This window comes from Nasonia vitripennis, chromosome 5, assembly GCF_009193385.2.
Source record: "Nasonia vitripennis strain AsymCx chromosome 5, Nvit_psr_1.1, whole genome shotgun sequence".
Taxonomy (NCBI): domain Eukaryota; kingdom Metazoa; phylum Arthropoda; class Insecta; order Hymenoptera; family Pteromalidae; genus Nasonia; species Nasonia vitripennis.
Genome location: NC_045761.1, coordinates 19,463,979 through 19,481,937, shown reverse-complemented (window position 1 = coordinate 19,481,937; position 17,959 = coordinate 19,463,979). Strand labels below are relative to the sequence as shown.

Genomic DNA, 17,959 nt, shown 5'->3' with positions numbered 1-17,959 from the left:
AAAAGCTTCCGACGTAAGTATAGTTGGCCAACGGGATGTAACGCGCAGGCGCAATTAATTTTTGTCGATCGAGTATGTTGGGAAATCGATGCGCGCGAGGGGTTTCACTTTTGCCGCGCGGATGTGTATAATGCGATTAACCGGCTGAGATAGCGGCTCTTGTTGTATGCCAATAGGCTTACGCGGAGGTGTTAGGAAAGATGTTAAGGCGAGAGGACGGTGTTAAGTGACTTGCGATACGTTACACGGGTTTGTAAAAAAGTATGCGGTTATGCGGAGAATGCGCCATTGTTTGTTATCGCCGGCGAGTATATAGCAGTAGTAATAATAATGATCGTAACGATGACGCGATGATGGTACAGAAATGTAATATACTGTGGGATTAGATGTATAGGCTGGACTATCCGGCATCCCAAGCGTCCATTCATTATTGTGCTAAATGCACAGTTATTACCGATAACGATTTTTCAATGCCGCTTTTGATTAATCACAATACGACGAAAAAGAGTATACCTCCTTTCACATCGGTATAAACACCTCTCAAAGAAAATAATAAAAAAAAAAAGGATAAATCGTCCACATTATCACTCAACTCTACATTCAAGCGATCGTTAGCACACAGTCCACTTAGAAGCGGAAAAGCTACTCGTCGCCGTGAATCCAATTAACATCCCGTTCAACGAGACTCTCTCCACACACAAAAGCTTCGCAACCCTTTACGTGCGCCTTTGACTCAGCTGTAGTTATTTAAAACTACCGCTCGACGCGCAGATTATACGCGAGCTCGTTGCTCGCACAATTACAGAAATTGACAGTCTCTGTGTGCGGCGGCTGCGGTGTTTGCACGCGGAAACGCTTATTTCGAGATTAGCGCTGACTGTATACAAAATAAAGCGCGTTGATTATCGGCGACACGGTGTGTGGTATGCGTGTGTGTACTCGATGATCGACGATTGATTACTAACCCGATTTCGATGGGTATTTATGGCGCCTGTAACCGGTTGCGCGATTTTTCCGAGCGTGTAACGGTGAGTCGTGATGACAATCGCTGATGACTGACTTTATAATCGACGACCATTATAAATGCGCCGATGGTGAGAAGGAGGTCTATTTTCGAAGGACGTTATTGAGAATTCAGGAAGCTAAAAACTGAATAACAAACTCCCTCGCACAAGCTCTGCGATCATCTCTCTCTCGAGAGCACATTCCAATGGCGATTCGCTCATTACGAGGCTAATACTGCCTGGCAGCGTCCCTTAATGCGGCTCGATTAATAATCCTTTTGAGACGCAATGAGCGCGACGAATCGATCCATATACTACGCGTGTGTATGTACTCCCCGCAGCGGGATGATAATGCCGGCTGAATTATTCTCTCTCTCTTTCTCTCTCTCTCTCTCTCTCTCTCTCTCTCTCTCTCTCTCTCTCTCTCTCTCTCTCTCTCTGCTTCGGCTCTATACCTACACCCATACGCACGCGTGTGCGTGTCTTCATACACACTATATACGCTATCGGCGAGAAACATCTCCGTAACGGTGCAGAGCCTATTGCGGCAATGCATATCCGCCACACACATACACACAGTTATGAAATCGGACGCTTTTGCGGAATGATAATCGCGAGGCTTTATCTGTCTCGAATAGGAAAGTTTTTAATACTTTGCGTGTAGATACTTTGTCCGCGTAGTAGTGAGGATGAAGTTTCACTTAATGCTGGCGCTACTTATTGCAAGCGTTCGAGGATGTTTGATTCACGCGCATACGCGGTGAAAGTACGTGACTTATTACACGCTTACGCGAGAGAGAGAGAGAGAGAGAGAGAGAGAGAGAGAGAGAGAGAGAGAGAGAGAGAGAGAGCGATAATTACTATTATGCTAATTCGCCGAGTCAAAATCAATTTGTTTAACGGACACTTTGCGCTCGTGTGTAGCAAAGGTTAATCTCTGCCGTAACCGACGTGTGATATTAATCTTGATCAAAGTTCGGTATACACGCTTTAATTGCACATACATATAGCAGCACACGAAAGTGAGTATACAACAAAACTATGAGCCCGACGCAAAATCGACGCAGTTAGTTTTCCGCATCGAAGCCTTCTTGTTGCTCCAATAAGTCAATCCCTCTAGCCGACCTAATTCCAGCCAGCTCTCGTATACGTATTACCTCGCGTTAATTAGTCGCGCAGTCGAGAGAAGAAACGACGTCTCATCGCGCAGGTGCAGCAGCCGCAAGGGCTGAAAAACAAGCAGCTCGAGCTCTATATACACGCCTGTGTGTATACGAGAATAAATAATAATTCCGCAGCACGAAGTCGAGCTCGCGCGCGGAGATTTATCGTCATTAACGGAGCCTTCCGTTCCATTTCTCGGGGGCGCGGTGTACGCACAGAGAGAGAGAGAGAGAGAGAGAGAGAGAGAGAGAGAGAGAGAGAGAGAGGAGTTTTTTTCACATATACAAGCTGCCGTGCGGTGTATTATACATGTACTTCGCAGGGATGTAATTACAGACGCGGGATATGTCATCTTGCCGGGCGGATCTCTCGGAAAACATTAAACATTCCTCTCTCTTACTCTCGGAAAGGGATGCAGCTATATCCAGCTTTTCCTTTCGCTATGCCGACATCAAGGATGACGAGGTTGATTTAGCGCGCCGCGGTATCCCGTGGCGGGAATTTCAAAATTAATCGCAATTAGGATCGGTAGAAAATCGAGATCGGCATACAGTTCGGCGACGAAGTAACGATCATTCGTTATGCATGCAGAGAGCCTATGGAAGCAGGTTAGCCTGGTGTTCCCATGACCGGTATATTACTTCGATGCGTGAAAAATCGAAGAGCCCCACAACTGATTTCAATATAATCGCTCCCTCTCTCGTATAAACTTCATTTCGCATTCAGGATACTCGCCGCATAGCTACGCAGTAAAACTGACGAACAGCCCGCGTGTATGTGTGTCGGTATACGCGCAGCGGAGAAAATGGAGCATCTTCAATTTATGCAAAGTTATGCCCAACGGATCTCTCATCGCAATCCATAACTGTACACTCCTCGCGGCAGCAGCTTTATTTACTCTACGCAATATACCGATTGTTTTAATCATGACAGCCGAGGAGGAGAAATTTCAGCTTCATCGAGAGCGAGTCGTAAAAACGTCGAGCGCGAGCTGCATAATCTGCCCAGCTGACTCGCACACTGACCGGTATATACGAACCACGAGTTTATCATAGCGGAGAGCTGTAGGTATGCATAACAGTAGTGCAAATTTCCGAATCATCACGAGGGTCCGTCATGCGAGCAGAGAATAAGAGGACACGATACGCGCGCAACGATCCTTATTAAGCCGCTTATCAGGCGTGCATGAAGCAAAGCGAAGGGTTATCAGGAGCGATCAACGTGTCAGCCGGCGCACACGGGACTTATATACCGGCAGAAGGAAAAAGGCTTGAAAAAGGAATAGAGCGTGAGCGGGGGAGACGAGGACGACGAGGACGACGGGGACCGCTATATGAAGCCGAACACGTGTAAGCCCTCGGACATATCCTCTCGGCGCTCAGCGGGTGTATATAGCTACCGCTCTCGCGGCCAACGTGACTCACGACCTCAACTACAGCAGCGGCAGCAGCTACTCCCTTGAGGGCATTTTTACCCTCGGGCCAACTAACGTCCCGTGCGCTGCTGCAGAGTATATCGAGCGGTAGCAGCGCAGCGCGAGAGATATGCATCTCCACGATTAGAGGCGGGCGCGGACTACTGCTGAGCTGCTATCTCGAGTTTGCTGCTACGGGGCTTGGCTTGGATCGCCGCTGGCGCCGCGACGACTTTCGTCGGGGTGCGAGTAGCTGAGGCAGCTCCGGTTCTCTGGGTAATTGAATGAGCGGCTTCGGTTATGTTCGATGGTTCGAGCCGAGAGCAAAGAACCACACTTTGTACTTCAGCTGCTCTCGGACTCGTCTATAAACAAAGTCGAATGGCCGGCGAGTGTAATTCAAAAACGCCAACACGTGCACACGCGCCGGGAAATCCATGCTCGCTCTTTCTCCCCCTCTCTCTATTATTTATTAAGCGTCTCGCGCGCGTGCGCGGGTTCGCGGCATAATTAGAAGCCCTGCTCTGCTGCAGCGGCAAAGCGCATAAATATCGGCGAGATCGGCACCTATTAAACATCTCTCCTTCCCTCTGCGCTGGTCGATAAAACATCTTTATTCGCTATTCTCCGTCTTACGCGCGCTTGTATATACATAGAAGGCATAGAGAAAGCGCGCAGCTTAAATAAGAGCTCTAAAGTCGAGGAGCGCGAGAGAGGCGATAGTTAGAACGTAAAATCGTGCGGCGAGAGGAGATCGTGCTGCATATCCATGTTTTGCGCTGAGAGCTGTACGGGTGTACTATATGTATAGAAGAGCGTGTAATAAAGCGCCGGGGCTTGCAAACAGCAGAGGGTTGGATTATATACCGATGTTGGGCCGACGTTGTTGTTGCCGCGTATACGCGTAATACGAGCGACCGAAAACGCGGTGAGAAATGGAGGAAGTGCGAGGAAGGGTTATAATATGCCGGTGTGTGTGTGTGTGTGTGTAGGGAGTCGGTGAGGTGGAGGATGAGAAAAAGACGCCGAGGAGTATAATGTTTGAGTAAACAATTTCTTTGGGTGTAGCGAAGGCTTGTTTGATCACTGAATTCTGCTTCCTGCTTTGCTCTTATGTGGAGAAAGAAGTAATGTGCATCGTTACGTTACTTCTGGCTTCAACGAAACCATTACGATTGTTTGCTGTATCTCGATGCGGTTGCGATAGAGCATCCCCCTAAAAACTTGTCAACATCGTCCTTCCGTCGTCCGATTTCCTCGATAAATCGGCAATCGGATCATCAAATATCCAAAGCTACAGCTCTAGCAAATACGCAAACTCACACCCGCAAAAAGCCACGTGCTCAGAGGCGCCTCTCCTACACACACACACACACACACACACACCTTTTTTCCGATCCAACAGCTTCGCGCGCAATGATAATCAATCCTCTCTCCTCCCAGCACAATTTCCCGCGCGTAACTTTACGAGAGTAATAACCTCGCGCGCTTTTTGCCCTCGAACTTCCACATAATGCGCGCCCGGATCACTCCTGCGCTGTATACACACCGCACCTACTGTTATACAATAGGCAGCAACCGGTTAGTTTTTGACGAATTTTTATCCCACTCCCTCTCGGATTCTTCGCGGAAATAAGGAAGGAACTCTCGAGAAGATGGCCCTTATGATAGATCGTTGCTCCTGCTTTTTCCGTCCCGCGCTGCGCATGCAAATGACGACGGGTTTCTTGTGTGTGCGCAGTGTCTGTGTGTATAGCCATACCCTTGGGGCGTTTTTTGCGCCGAAGCCCTTCCGCGAGCAATTTGCAAATGATCACGATAACAAGGAAGTCCTCTTAGTTAAGCCAACCAGCGCGGTTGTGTATGGATATACAGCCTATGAAAAAAAAAATCGAATTGTGCGCGAGCCGATTCGATACCGATCGTGTCTTTGTTTCGACGCGCTCTCAGCTCTATGCATCTACGCTCCGATCCTATCTCCTTCTCTCTCTACGATTATAATACCGAGATGTTGTTATTATTATAAGATGCGCTGCTGGTAAAAATAATAAATAATTCGTCCTTTTCACGAAGAGCGCCATAGAGTGCCAAGTACACGCTCTTACGTAATAATCGATCGATCGATCGGCAATCGATATACCCTCATTTCCCAGCTCTTTAACAGATGCCGCTTTCGCCCACGTATATCATATGATTATACATCACTTACACACGCACGAGCATATCTCGCGAGAGAGAGAGAGAGAGAGAGAGAGAGAGAGAGAGAGAGAGAGAGAGAGAGAGAGAGAGAGAGAGAGAGAGAGAGTTGCGTTACAGGGCCGTCCGCGAGTAATGAACTCGTGCGTGTGCTGCGCGTCGTCTGACGTCACACACTGCGCGCGCTGTTCGTTCTCTATTTTCATTCTTGCGATCGCGATCGGTTTTTCGCTCGGATATGCACCCGTTAAACTCGTCGCTCGGAAGATATGCGCGCGCGCGGTGTGCATGTGTGTGTTGTAATCGGGAGAGGGATGGGATATTATTGGAACGAGTTAATATTCGCTCGATGCGCCTGCGCACAAGGAAAAATGCTCTTAATTATCGGTAATAAACCTGGACCTGCATTACGTACGTGTGTATGTATACTCTTTTGTTTATTCTCGCGCGAACTGGTTGATTGGAAATTACGGAAGGATTTTTTCGAGTTTCTTCGAATATCCACGCATATAAGTGCGCACCGCATCGCTGGTGCAAAAAGTATTTATTCAGCGGCTATACACTCCCTGATGACTTCCTAGATCACGCGCGTGCCTGAGATTGCAAGCCTCGCAACAAGTGTATTACGGCCTGGGGATGTTTGAGCGGGAGATTGAATTTGCCGAGGATATGACGTGTACTTAAGCTTCGTTCCCGGCTGTTTCTTTTCTTTTTTTTTCGTATTATTGGCTCTGTTTTTATTGACGTGTGTTACAATATAATATGTGTGTGTTTTTTAACCCTTTTTTTACTAAAGTTGCCACATGCTCGTCTGTTACAGATTCATCGTTGTGTGGATGTTGGCGGCGCTCTCGACAAGGTCACGGGTGAGTTGGCTTCGGCTATTATTATTGTAGTATATATACGGAAAGATCACACGCTGTTATCGATTTACATTACGCATTGTGTCTCGGATCGAAACCGCTGTTTTCGCGAAAAGGATGATTGCGGAGAGCTCGCGCGCGCACAATAAAGCGAGATTATACATTATATTTTAAAAATGCAAGCTCGCGCACACTGTAATGTTTGCTCAACAGTCGGGCGATATATTTCGCTCTCTCATCGCGCGGGCCGTTCGCGGATAGCGGAAATAATTCAAGATCAATTAAAATTTTATCAGATTAATTCCTTCTACATCGGTATTAATCGGTATTAATCCTCGGTAAAGGCTTCTAAAAAGAAAAAAAAAACAAGCTTCGCCGATGCTTCTTTTGTAATTAGATCCAATCCGATAACGCATCTCGTATATTATCCCATTAGTGCACCCCGGGAAAATTGAAATTACCAAGCACCGCCGCGAACTCCAAACTGCCTGCCAATTGCTTCACCTTTTACTTATACACCCCAATCATCGTCTCTGCATAATGAGCCTATAATTTATATGCGTATAAAAACTGACTAAAAATAATTCCAGGCCGCGAACGCAGAGAACGCCGACTTGGAGTCAACAGCCGAGGAATCGTCGGTGGAGGACGCGACGGAGGACTACTGGACCGGAAGCGGCTCCGGCCCCGACGAGGACGACGCCGCCACCCGCAACGACACACGAGAGGCTCTCGCTCACGAGGCCAGCGATCACGAGGCCGTAAGTGCAAAACTATACATCCTCGATTATTATTCATACAACGTCTAACACACCTTATCGCTCTGGGCTATAAACGGAGAGCAGGAGAGCCGCAATTACGCGCGCAGAAGTGTCCGAAGGGGCGGGTCCGCGCAGGCGCCGCTCCGAATGTGGGCCGATTGATATTTCGGGGGAGGAGCTGCGCTGAATAATGAGCCGCGCAAGCATGGCGCGCGGAGCTTTTTATACGCGCGCGGGCGGAATGAATTCCAGAGGAGAACAGCTTCCTTTTGTGGAGAGCTGTGGAACGGGTTCGCGAGCGATATAATCAGCGCCGATTACGATTTTACGGCTCTGCGCGCGAATTTTCGCCGCTGATTTATCGCGACGGCTTTATTTCTACCGGACGCTCATTGAATTTTTCCTTGCTGTCTTCGGCTCTCTCGGGAATATTACGACGCACGCGTAAGGGAAAGTATATATAATACGGAATTTTCCGCGAGTCTTTAAGAACCTGTTACCGATCGGCGCGCGCAGACAAGGGCTCTATAGCTCGCCGGGCCGGCTATTATCCGCATTAGAGAAAAGATTGCTCAAATGGTTCAATTACCGGACGAAAAATCGCGAGAAGTAAATTTCTCCTCCTTCTCCGTCTTCTTCTTCTTCTTCCCGCATCAATTTCCAACTGCGAGCGCGCGCCATCGAGTACGTAAAGTATCGCACATCCGCATTGCTCCATGAAGCTCCGATTTTCTCTTCGTTGCGGAAAGCCAACACCATAACGATTTTGTGGATAGTGTAGAAAAGCTCCGCCGGTACGTGAGAAGCGCGGAAAGTTGAGACAGCTGATGCGCGCGTGATGGAATGATATTATATTTTATTATATACGGACGGCCCCGCGCGAGCCTGATAAGAATCGCGCTGTACTGCCTCGTAAATTTCGAGAGGGAGAGATTCCGGTCTAACGATGTTTACAAATATATCTCGCGCGAATTCCGGTACACGCCGATGAATTTGAATAGAGAGAGAAAGCGTAAAAAGGCGATATAATAGGGCGCGTATATCTGTGCACAAAAAGACAAAGGGGAGATACGAGCGCAGGAGGAAAAGAGGATTGAGAAATAGAGAAAGGATATATAAAGAAAACACACGCTTCCGCGCTACGGCGGCAGCTCTAATGATTTACTCGGCCGTAGCGGCATCGACGCATGTGTGTGTGTGTGTGTGTGTCTTATATATTATCAATGAGATTCCGCGGTGAGATAGCGATCGGGTATAGGCTTATTAGCCAATTTGCTTCTCCCCACGCTTACATACCGTTGAATAGCTGCTGCTGCCCTTCGTTATCACCTACAGCGATGCGTGTTTTACGAAGAGGCTTATCTTGTAGGCTGAATACGGTGCGACGGGTTGTGTATACGCGTTTATTGTGGAGATGCATTGAGGTGTGTAGATTTGATTTGTATTATATTTGTAATCCTTTTTCAATAATCGATAATGTCTTTCAATTACGAATACGTCGTTTACTCCAGTACACCACGAAGTTCCGAGAATTTTTTCTATACGCGATATTTTCGGAGAATATTACGGTACAATCTTGTTACTCCAGAATCCGAGTTTTTCGAGAAGGAATTTTTTAAGACGGTTTCAAAGCTATACACACCACAAATTACAAGCCAGAAGAGGGAAAAATTAACGAGCGTGCCGAAATCGCCCTGCCTGCTCCATTTCGCGAAGCATCGTGTACATCACATACTTTCCCGCCGAGTGAAGCGTATACCTATACATCATACCGCCGAAAGTTACTTCTCCTAAGCAACAATCGATAAACTATCGACTTGTATACACGTCGCAATCATAATAAAATTAAACGGTATGTCGCCATCGTCCGTGTTCATCGCGCAAAAACCGAAGCGAACATCCCTTACACTTAATACCCAGAAACCCACTCGCACACACGCGTCTACCCCCGCCTCTCAAAAATCCCCTCAGCACCTATAAAAAATGGATCCAGTCCCTCTCCATGAACAGTTATATCCCCGCGCTTCCTGTTTCCTTTTTTTCTATCCATACCCCGATACACACACACACACACACACTGCGGAGAAAATATCTCGATAAAAGTAGAAGAAGCAGCTGTGCAACACGATCGCATGCATTCCTTCGCGGCGAGCGCAGTATATATCCAGCCTCCCGCGCTTATCTCATCTGCGCGCGCGGCGCAGCTCCGCGTATAAAACGGGCCACTCGTGCACAGCAAGCTATGGCTAATGATTGCCGACACCCCGACGCGCGACCGTTAATCATCGTCCTCTCTCTCATCTTGTCGAGAGACGCGTCGCTATATCATACACACCCCGTGTGTATAACCTGTGTGTTTAATGGAGACGTCGATTATTTTACTTTTACGTTCGCGCGCGAGCGGCTGTTTGTTTTTCCCCGGGATAGATGCGGGATGCGCAGAGTTATAGATACAGCCGTGAAGTATATCTTGCCGTAATCACACGTCTGTTTCCGAGGCCGTGTGTTTCGCGGGCGCATTTATGTTGTTCCGACGCGCCGCGCGCTAACGGTGCGCTGCTCCGCGAGATGTGTCGAAAGAAACGTTTTACGGCTGATGATATACATTGCAGAGGTTTGATTTGAAAATCCTCTCTCTCTCTCTCTCTCTCTCTCTCTCTCTCTCTCTCTCTCTCTCTCTCTCTCTCGTGGGATATGCGCTTTTTACGTGTACAACCGACACGAGAGACGAGCGGAACGACGTCGGAGCTTAATCTCTGTTTACAATAAATGTCAATTACGCCATCGGCGCGTAGTGTAGCAGTCTTGAGAACCAGAGAGTCTTCTCCTTTTGTCCCTACTCGAAACAAACTTCCGAGTCATCCATTTTACGCTCTTCGGCCGTTTCGTAATAGCTTTATTAGAGAGTCTCTCCGCGGCGTGTGCTCTCTCGGCGCGCAAAAGCGAAGAAAACGATTAGAGCCGATGAGAACGTAAACGTGACGACCCTCTCGCGAGCCGGACTTTCTTCAAGTTCATACTGGTCACTGCAGCGGCAGCAGCAGCAGCTCGAGAACGGATACGTGATCCGGCGCGGTTTCGCTTTTCTATCACGAGTCACCTCCAAAGCACGTCGTTAGACCTAAACTTTCAGATGAGCTTAATTAGCTCTCCTTCTCTCTGCGCCAGATTTTCAATTAGATATACCTCACCAGCTCGCGGACGACTTATCACTCTAACTAGCCCTGTAGGATCTGCGCGAAATTTCGACCATTGTCCTGTACTATAATATATTGTAAAGCAGAAGAGCGAATTACGCGCAACACCTGCGCACCGTTAAACGCGCGCGTCGAGCATTAACGTCACGTCGCATACACAGAGACTTGTCGATGTCGGCCGGAAATGATTCCATCGTGTTAACGCCGCTGCAAGACAGAGAGAAAGAGAGGAGAGGTATGGTATGCGGAAGCGCGAAACACGCTCGTTTTTTCCCCGCCTCGTCGCCGTCGATGTCACTCAGGCGCGTGCGCGCGAGAGATTCCAAACAAACATATTATGGCGTGATCGACTCGTTTGATTAATCAGTCGCTCTAATCTTCCTCTGCCGATCTAACCATCTTTTTTTAGTTGATTAATCGACTCTCGAGTTTATTGAATTAAAAGCAGTCGCTCGTGCGAACTAAGCTCTTTAAATATACTTGGCTGTGAAAAAGCAGCGACGCACCTTCTTTTCGCCGAGTCATCTCCCGCGCGCGGGAAATGGACTTTGAATCGTTTGTCACGCGCGAGCTTTTTTCCCCTCACTCCATTATGATTTTTCCCGCTCCCGTCGTCCTATCCTCTCACTCCGTAGAGCTATACACACGACAAAAGGGAGAGAGAGAGAGAGAGAGAGAGAGAGAGAGAGAGAGAGAGAGAGAGAGAGAGAGAGAGCGTAATACACCGACTCGGAACTAATAAGAAAAAATGTAGTTAGAAGGAAGAAGGAGCTGATGAAAAAGCGGATGAAACCGAGATAGGAAGCGCAGCTCTCCTCTCTGGCAGCGCAACGTGGGAGAGGTCAGGCTCTGAGAAAGTAAATGCTCCCATCTCTTTCTTTCTCTCTCTCTCTCTCTCTCTCTCTCTCTCTCTCTCTCTCTCTCTCTCTCTCTCTCTCTTGGGTACTTCGACCCCGCTTGCGCTCGCAGATTCGCACGGCAAAAGCGCGGCGCTCTCGGAAGAAAGCCTCGCCTCGTTAGGAAGCGGATCGATGCACTTTTCATCGGACAAGAGAGAGAGAGAGAGAGAGAGAGAGAGAGAGAGAGAGAGAGGGCCCTTTGATTGATGCGCGCTTTCGCTGCCGCTACTCCCTCGGCGTCGTTTAGCGCCGGCAGTTACTAATCGCCCGGCTCTCTCACTCGCGTGGGAGGATTACGCGATTTGTCATAGCTTTCGGTTTCTATCTCGCGCACACACACACGGTCGATCGCCTCTTCCTTTCGAGATAATCGCGAGCTTATTATTAAACTCCCAGAGCTCGCACGACTATTACTCAGCTTTCAGCGGGGCTGATGCTCTGGCTCTATACATCAATCATGTAAATGCGCATCCGAGTCTAATTACAGTCTATCCTGGCTCTGCCAACAGGTGGTGTACGTGGGCGACGGATCGTCCGGAGCCTCCTACGTTCCGGTTCCTTCGCTCAAGAATCGGCCCCTGAGCCCGAATCTTCAGGCGCTCCAGACGCTCCAGGGTCTGCAGGGACTGGCCGGTACCGGGCCGGCTGTTGCCGCTGGGACTGGTATCGCCAGCGAGGAAGACTGGAGGAGGCATCCCGAGTCCTGGGACCGTGAGCACAGGCGCTACAGGCCCAACACCACCAGGGTTCAACGTGAGTACTCCTCGTGTATCTTTTTCCTGCTGAAGCGAGCTCACGATAGGGGCTTCATTATGTTATGGCCGGGGAGAGGTCGTTACCGCGACTATTATCCGGACGACCCGACGCTGCTGCTGCTATGGGCTGGGGTTAATGTATTATTTAGCTGGAGCTAATTCAATTATTATTTTTACCGGAAAATGATCCGTTGACGTCGGAGCTGTAAACTTGACTATACTATACGATTGCGTAATCATCATTAGGCCAGTAGTCGCGCAAAAAGCGCGGGAACGTTTGTAAAAAAGGGGGGATTACTGCCGCAGAGCCGTTACCGATATATATATATATATATATATATATATATATATATATATATATATATATATATACACTGTCGATACCATCGTATCATATAAAGGCTACCAGCACCACTACGATCGCGAACTGCGGATATAAGTACTCATTAAATTCTCTCCTCGACGATGACGACGACGATGAAGAAAAAACGAAACTCAGCCGAGATGCAGCGACGGGTTATTGAAATATTTCGAGCCCGTAAAACTTCCGAGAATCGCTCGGAGAAATTACACACAGCGTCGCGCTTTACAGTTCGGATTAGGCTGTATAACTCGCGCGCGAGGATCAAATGGTAATTGGGTCACTTTTTCCCCGCGCGACTCGATATAAACCGAGAAACTGCTCTTCTTCAGGCCTGTATTTTCGAAATAATGAAGGTGATAAGATGCTTAGCTCTGCAGTTGTATATTATATACAATATCTTTATAGCCCGACGATTAACATAGTTCCGAGGAGTTCGTGAGAATGCAGTTTATTAATCCAGGGGCTAATAAAACCTCGCGTTTTAAGAGTGATCCAATTTATTTCTGCGCACTAAAGCCTGAACTTTATGTCGAAAGCTCATTACGTTATGCAGCCTTGCGTCACACACTTTTCCCTTTTATAAGTGCACTTCACTCGGCCATATCGCTCGCGTCAGACAAGGGCTCGCCGTATGTGTATCCAGACGCGAAATATATCCGTAGCAGAGAGAGACGTAGGCGCCGCCGCCGCCGCCGCTGTCATTATTGCTCCTGTTGAATTCCGTAGGTGCGATCGGACGGTAGCAACAGCTGAGGCTCCCGTTAGACACCGGCAATTAAAACGGTGTCGGAAGTGGACCCCGTGTATATATACACACTGCTCACACACATACACGTGCGCGGCTCTCGTCGTCGTCATTATCGTCATCACCCGTCATCAACTTCATTATCGTCATCGCGCCCGGATGGGATTATAAAGTGTGCAGTGTATCGCGCGGGCATGTGGTCCAGCTCTCTCAGCTGTTGCCGTCGCGTCGATATACTCACACGTAACGGCCTACTGGAATCGCCTCGGGATTAATCAGGACCAGACGCCGCTTCCTAGTATATGTACACGACGATAATCTCGATAATTTATGTAGGCCGGATTCCATTTTCCGCGCGAGTCTAGTATAGGATGCTCATTAACGACTTTTGAATTTCCCGCCAATGGTGAAAGTGCCAATGACGCAATGCGCGAGAAGTCAGCGCGCGGAAAATGACCTCATTGTATTCTAATAATACAACATCGGCCTGTCGCTTCGCGAGAAGGTTAAGCAAACACACATACACACAGCTCTCGATCTCCTCTAAAGTCAATGTTACGAGCGAGTTATCCCGCTCGCGATTTCGAAGCGCCGTAAACACACGTCAGCCGCCTCGTAAAATCCCGGCGAACAAGCGCGCCAATAACTACGACTTCGCGCGATAAACAATAACACACGTACATACAAAAAAAAAAAAAGGAACATAGCCAGCGCTCTCGGCGAAAATAATAGCGGCAGCCGCGAATCGTGCCGGGATTTTATAGAGGAGCTCGCGTCTGCGCAGGCGCATTGATAAAAAAGAAGATGCGAATGTCGTGATCATCTCTCTCTCTCTCTCTCTCTCTCTCTCTCTCTCTCTCTCTCTCTCTCTCTTGCGCGCGCGAGAGCCGCAAGTTCAATGAAGTCGTAAAGCGGCGCCGCGGGAACGAGCCCACCCGTGGAATCATCGATTACGCGCCATGAGAACGGCTATTATCTCGTAATGCGTCTCCTGCTGATGCTAGCTCGTCGATTCGAGGCCATTTATCTGCGTGTCTCTATGTACGTACGTGTGTACTTCGCACCATAGTCGAGATCGTTCGTTCAGGTTCGGGCTATTAGACATGCGTGCAGCCGACGAGGGACATTTGTCTTGGATTTAATTGACCTGTTACACGCTTGGGCTTTTACGGGTGTATCGATTGTTAGTTGTTAGATGAAAAGTTTCAGTAGAAAACGGACGGGTACAGGCGACTCGAGTAAAGTAGCTTTATGTGAGAATTCGCCAAGAAAAGCACGTTAGCGCAAGAGGAGAGAAGCCGATCGTTGAGGTAAATCGGTTCCGTCGTGCGCCGCCGCAAAGACCTTCGATATGAATCAGCGCTCTCGAGTCAAAGAGGCGTCAAGTGGCATTCCGCGCTTTGCGCAACTATATACACGCATTGTGCTATACTCGCACATCTACATCTATATATGCGGCGCGGAGAGAAGAGAAGCGTTTTACCGGCCGGTGAACACGAGGCCGCTCCTGGGCCTAATAAGCTGGACGTAGGAGATCGTTGTATCATCGCGGGGCGAGGCCGAGTGTAACTATCTCGAGCATCTGCCGAGTGGGTTACGTCCGCGGAAACTGTGCGCCGCCGGCTGTGCTACCACGAAGAGCGACTTTCACTCGTCATCCCTCACCGGTTCCTTTAGCCTCCACACACGTGTCCGATCTTCTTTTCTGCGATTCCAGCAATTTCGAAACCAACACGTGAGTCGGAGTTTTGATTGTTCGATACATCGTGTATCGGACGTAACTCTTGTTGTAACTCTGTGTGTGTAATTAGCGAGAAATAGGAGGAAATTTTTATTGCCCCTCTTTCCTCGCGGAATAAGACGATGAAGCTTGTGTGAAGTTGTGAAAATCGACGCCGCAGTGTTGCGAAGAATGAAGAGCGAGTAGGAACTGCGCGAAGACATGATCTTATTAAAAGCGCGCTTATCGATCGCGGTAATAAGTAGATGAGAGAGAAGCTTATATATATAGCTGGCCTTTGTTGTTTGGCTACGCGCATTATGTATGTGCATCGTATACAGGGCTGGGGCTTAAACATAGATTCACGAAATACGATAATTAAAACTACAATTCACGATCTAATAACATACCTTTCGTTGCAGATATCGAGGCCGAATGCCAGGATGACTATATGAAAATCCGCATCGGCTTCAATGGATCTTTCAACGGCTTGTTATACTCAGCGGGTGAGTATTCCAATTAAACCTGAATTTATACACACGGACGTGCGCAGCTGCTGCTGTTGAGCTATCGGGGCTGTTTACCCAAATGAAATAATAGCCAGCGCTAAACGGCTCCGAATATTTATCTATATCTGCGTGGGTGTATCCTCGGAGGGAGAAAAGAATCCACGAGATGAATCGTAATTAGATGCTTGCTTGCTACACCTACTCGTACGAGCGAAAGTGAATGAGAGAATAAAAGCATAATACCGGAGGGTTATTATCGTCGTGAGGCAGCTCGATTCGCGGAAATCGCATTTCTTCGACTCATCACAAATTACGGATAATCGCGTGCAGAGATATATCGGCTTGCACTTCCCTCCTCATGAATTATTGCTTTTCGTTTGAAACTGCTCTCTCACAAGGAAGGGAGAGGGACGATCACGAATTCAATCCGATTGAGGGCTGCAGCTCAAGACAGAAATAATAAAAATAAATGCCTCGATAAATTACGGGATACGCGCGGCCGAATAAACGAAGATTCAAAATTGATAAAAAGCCCGCCGAAGCTTTGTGTATAGCATGCCCTCCCGGAAGACGCTGCGAACTTTGGCCTTCCATTGACAAGTTATATGGGATTGCTGTAACCGCTCTATTTATTGATCGGCGCGCTTGAAATATCGCCTCTCGATTTAGATTAATAGGCAAATTTCCCGATACATACCGGCGTACAACTTTATTAGCAGCCGATAAACTGCAGATTCAGTGTGTATTGACATTCCTGGCATCCCGTCGCTATACGAAATACTCGCGTTATCATCTCACCTTCGCTTTGTGCCAATATCTCCGCGTATTTATCTCGCCGATTTTTTCCGAGAGACACCTCGTTGACGATCCATCGCTACCGGGAAGATCGGCTTATTAACCGATCCCTTATCCGTAATTTGATTTTTTTTTCTCGCCTTTGCTCCCGCTATCAGATTCAACCGCAACGAGAGGTGCTTCTTTCCCTCCGCGATACGCGATCTTGTGCAACATGAGACAATCGGTCGCTATACATTATCGCTCTTAATTGCAGGTTACTCCTACGACCCGGACTGCATGTACGTTAACGGGACGGGCCGGGACTACTACGAATTCTTCATCCAGCTGAACCGATGCGGTACTCTGGGTGAGAACACGCATCATCAGGACAGTAGGAAAAATCCCACGGTAGGTGAAGCGCGCGAGAGATGATGATAGCGTATATTATATGAATTCGGAATTCCTCCTTCCGCAGAAAAATCTCATGTGGAACACCGTTACCGTGCAGTACAACCCGCTGATCGAGGAGGAGTTCGACGAGCACTTCAAGGTCACCTGCGAGTACGGCTACGACTTTTGGAAGACCGTGACCTTTCCCTTTCTCGACGTCGAGTGCGTACAACCGATCGATGCTAATTCATATATGCGCTTTTCACTCATTCGAAAATAACCCGACGATTCCCGATTTCAGAGTCGCGACGGGCAATCCCGTAGTGTTCACCTTGCAGCCGCCCGAGTGCTACATGGAGATCAGGTACGGCTACGGGACGACAGGTACCAGAGTCGCCGGACCAGTTCGAGTCGGGGACCCGCTCACGCTGATAATCTACATGCGCAGCAAATACGGTATGTCTCATTGCAGGATTATCCGCAGCCGTATATTAAGTGTATTGCTAAAAGCCACGGAATGAATCATTCGATCTTCTTCGCTTCAATCCAGCAGACGGCTTCGACATCGTGGTGAACGACTGCTACGCGCACAACGGCGGTAACAAGCGCATCCAGTTGATCGATCAGTACGGCTGCCCAGTCGACGACAAGCTGATCAGCCGATTCCGGGGCTCCTGGTCGGAGAGCGGACTCTTCGAGACCCAGGTCTTCGCCTACATGAAGACCTTCAGGTTCACCGGCTCCCCGGCACTCTACATCGAGTGCGACGTCCGCATGTGCCACGGACGATGTCCGGTGAGTTATCACGCTCTGATGAATCGCTATCCTCGCTCTTTCCGGCAACGCTATGTGTTGTTGTCCTCGACTCGAATTTTTTTTCTCCTGCTCTACGGGCGCTTAGAAAGAGGTTCGAGGGTGTAAGCAACGTTGTCGCGATAATCGAACGATTTTTCTCGCTCGTGTTTCGCAGAGTCAACCCTGTCACTGGAGAAACGCCAAGACCGTGGCGAAGCGATCCGTCACGGATGCGATCGAGGGCCCCTCGACAGCAGCGACCACTTTGTCCGAGAACGTCAACCTCTTCCAGTCGCTCAGAGTCCTGCAGGAGGGCGAGGCCGACACCGAGCTCTTCCAGAACGTCACGACGCCTTCGCGCAGCAGTAAGCGACGCTATTTTCCATCGATGCGCGAATTTTAAAAA

The 17,959-nt window shown here is 48.6% G+C and overlaps 1 protein-coding gene across 2 annotated transcripts in view; it reads left to right on the top strand.

Moving 5' to 3' along the window:
- LOC100122944 overlaps positions 1–17,959 on the top strand; it is a 53,625-nt gene that overhangs the window by 33,668 nt on the left and 1,998 nt on the right. The window contains exons 2-10 of one of the 2 annotated variants that reach the window (XM_001606501.3): positions 6,599–6,644; positions 7,232–7,402; positions 12,008–12,251; positions 15,505–15,588; positions 16,643–16,776; positions 16,844–16,980; positions 17,060–17,214; positions 17,312–17,553; positions 17,729–17,918. In XM_001606501.3, the coding sequence (XP_001606551.3) occupies positions 6,599–6,644; positions 7,232–7,402; positions 12,008–12,251; positions 15,505–15,588; positions 16,643–16,776; positions 16,844–16,980; positions 17,060–17,214; positions 17,312–17,553; positions 17,729–17,918 (1,403 nt within the window). Of the gene's footprint in view, positions 1–6,598; positions 6,645–7,231; positions 7,403–12,007; positions 12,252–15,504; positions 15,589–16,642; positions 16,777–16,843; positions 16,981–17,059; positions 17,215–17,308; positions 17,554–17,728; positions 17,919–17,959 lie in introns of both variants that reach the window. The other variant, XM_016986365.1, reaches the window with a different exon arrangement.